Source organism: Panthera tigris, chromosome X (genome assembly GCF_018350195.1).
Source record: "Panthera tigris isolate Pti1 chromosome X, P.tigris_Pti1_mat1.1, whole genome shotgun sequence".
NCBI classification, from domain to species: domain Eukaryota; kingdom Metazoa; phylum Chordata; class Mammalia; order Carnivora; family Felidae; genus Panthera; species Panthera tigris.
In genome coordinates, this window is record NC_056677.1 from 115,298,304 (window position 1) to 115,300,313 (window position 2,010).

Below are 2,010 nucleotides of genomic sequence, written 5' to 3' on the forward strand. Positions count from 1 at the left end.
GGCGAGCTCTAGAAAGTCCCACTTCCGCTGCTCCGGACTTTTTGCTTTCGTACAAAACCCGACAGCTACGGCAAAACTTTCTGTCCTCCCCATCATCGGTACAAGGCAACGGTCCCAGGCAAGCAAAGCTAAACAACAAGGCGTCCCAACTCGGGGGTGCGGGGCGGGATGGGGGCGGAGGGGCGGCGCGCGCAGGCGGGCGCTCAGATGTGGGTCAGCGGCACCGTTCCGTTGACGGCAGTCCCAGCGCCCTGGTAGTGCTGGTGAACGCTGTGCAGGCGGCCGCCGGGCAGCGGCGAAGCGGCGTCAGCCGCGTCCCCGCCGGGTGGCAGGTACATGCTGATCATGTCGCGCAGATCGCCGAGGCACGCACGCTGCGAGTGCGACGTGATGGCGGGCGGCGGCGAGCTGGGTTCGGTCTTCACCACCGTGCCCATGGGGCCCAGGCTCATGGCGGCCGCGGCGGCAGCCGCGGCGGCGGCGGTGGCGGGCTGCTGCCCGTAGGCGGCGGCCGCGGCGGCGGCGGCCGAGGGCGCCATGCCCCCGTAGCCCGAGGCGGCGGCGGCGGCGGCGGCGGCGTTCATGTAGCTCTGGGCGCCGGGCGGCATCATGGGGCTGTACTGCAGGCCGGCCATGTCGTAGCGGTGCATCTGCGGCAGCGCGGGCGGCGGCGGCGGGCTGCTCATGGTAGCGGGCTGCGCGTATCCCAGCTGCTCCTGCACCAGCGAGTACGCGCCGTTGGCCCAGCCGTTCACGTGTGTGTACGTGTCCAGGCGCTGGCCCACGCCCACCGGGCTGCTGGCGGCGGCGGCGGCCGCGGCGGCCGCGGCGGCGGCGGCGGCGCCGGGGGGCAGCAGGCCTCCGGGCAGGGAGTACTTGTCCTTCTTGAGCAGCGTCTTGGTCTTGCGGCGCGGCCGGTACTTGTAGTCCGGGTACTCTTTCATGTGCACGGCGCGCAGTCGCTTGGCCTCGTCGATGAACGGCCGCTTCTCGGCGTCGGTCAGCAGTTTCCAGTCGGCGCCCAAGCGCTTGCTGATCTCGGAGTTGTGCATCTTGGGGTTCTCCAGGGCCATCTTGCGCCGCTGCCCACGGGACCACACCATGAAGGCGTTCATGGGCCGCTTCACGCGGTCCTGGTCGCTGCCCCCGCCCCCGCCACTCGAACCCCCGCCGTTGCCGCCGCCTGCGTTCGCTCCGCCGGCTGCGTTCGCGCCGCTCTTGCCTGCGCCGCCGGGGGCTGCGGGGCCGCCCGCGCCTGCCGCTGGGGCGGGTGGCCCCACGGGGTTCTTGAGCTCGGTCTCCAGCAAGCTGTACATGGCCGGGGCGGGAAGAAGGTGCGCCAGAGTGGCGGGAGGAGAAGGCGCTCCCGGGGCTGGAGCGGCCACGGTGAAAAGGCCTGGGGACTCCGTCGGAGGGGCGCTTGGGGGCCGGGGGGCCGGCGGGTCAGGCGGGAAGGGCAGGCTTGCCAAAGTGCTCCGCGCCAAGTCGGCAGGAACCCGCAGGCTAGTCGCACCTGATGCGTTGTCTCGAGCTGGCCGCATTCGCAGTCTGGCCAGGCGCTCGCCGGGTCCCTTATATACCTGCTCGGATCCCCCGGGGTTGGGACTCGGTCCGCCCCTCGCCACCGGGAGGCCCGGTGATTGACAGGCTCACAGTGATGCGCCCTGGCCAATCATCACGGAGTCCCCGTTCGGCCCCACTGGAAAAAAAAAGTTCGGGGAGCCCTTTCGTTCACCCCCGCGCCCCTCTGGGGCCCGGTGACGTGATGAGAGTTATTCAGGAGGCGGGAGTCCCGGAGAGCCGCTCAGAGACCACCAATTAGGGTCTCAAAAAGTTTGAAAGAACGAAACTCGAGGAGGTGACGGAGGGGGGAGGGGGCGCGTGAGCAGGATTGGGGGAAGGGGGCAGAGGGGCGCCCACGGGGTTCAGAAAACAACTTTGCAGCCCCGTCAGGGCCGAGCGGTGCCTGGTCTCGGGGCCACCCTGCAGAGCATCCCGCTGTCTGCGCGG

General features: G+C 70.3%; 1 protein-coding gene across 2 annotated transcripts; it reads right to left on the reverse strand.

Annotated features, from left to right (window-relative positions):
* Window positions 1-203: 203 nt before the first annotated feature.
* On the reverse strand, window positions 204-1,541 carry SOX3 (SRY-box transcription factor 3). Of its 2 annotated transcripts, XM_042975154.1 has the most exons (3): window positions 1,250-1,316; window positions 535-1,183; window positions 204-447 (listed from the first exon to the last, which is right to left on the reverse strand). In XM_042975154.1, exons 1-3 carry the CDS (start codon window positions 1,314-1,316, stop codon window positions 204-206), a joined length of 960 nt encoding a protein of 319 aa, XP_042831088.1. The 2 variants fall into 2 exon arrangements, with proteins under 2 accessions (XP_042831088.1, XP_042831086.1); XM_042975152.1 differs by having other exon boundaries at window positions 204-1,541.
* Window positions 1,542-2,010: the final 469 nt, after the last annotated feature.

Excerpts from the sequence above, each read along its gene's own strand:
- SOX3 (XM_042975152.1), bottom strand. The coding sequence starts at position 1,541 with ATGCGGCCAGCTCGAGACAACGCATCAGGTGCGACTAGCCTGCGGGTT.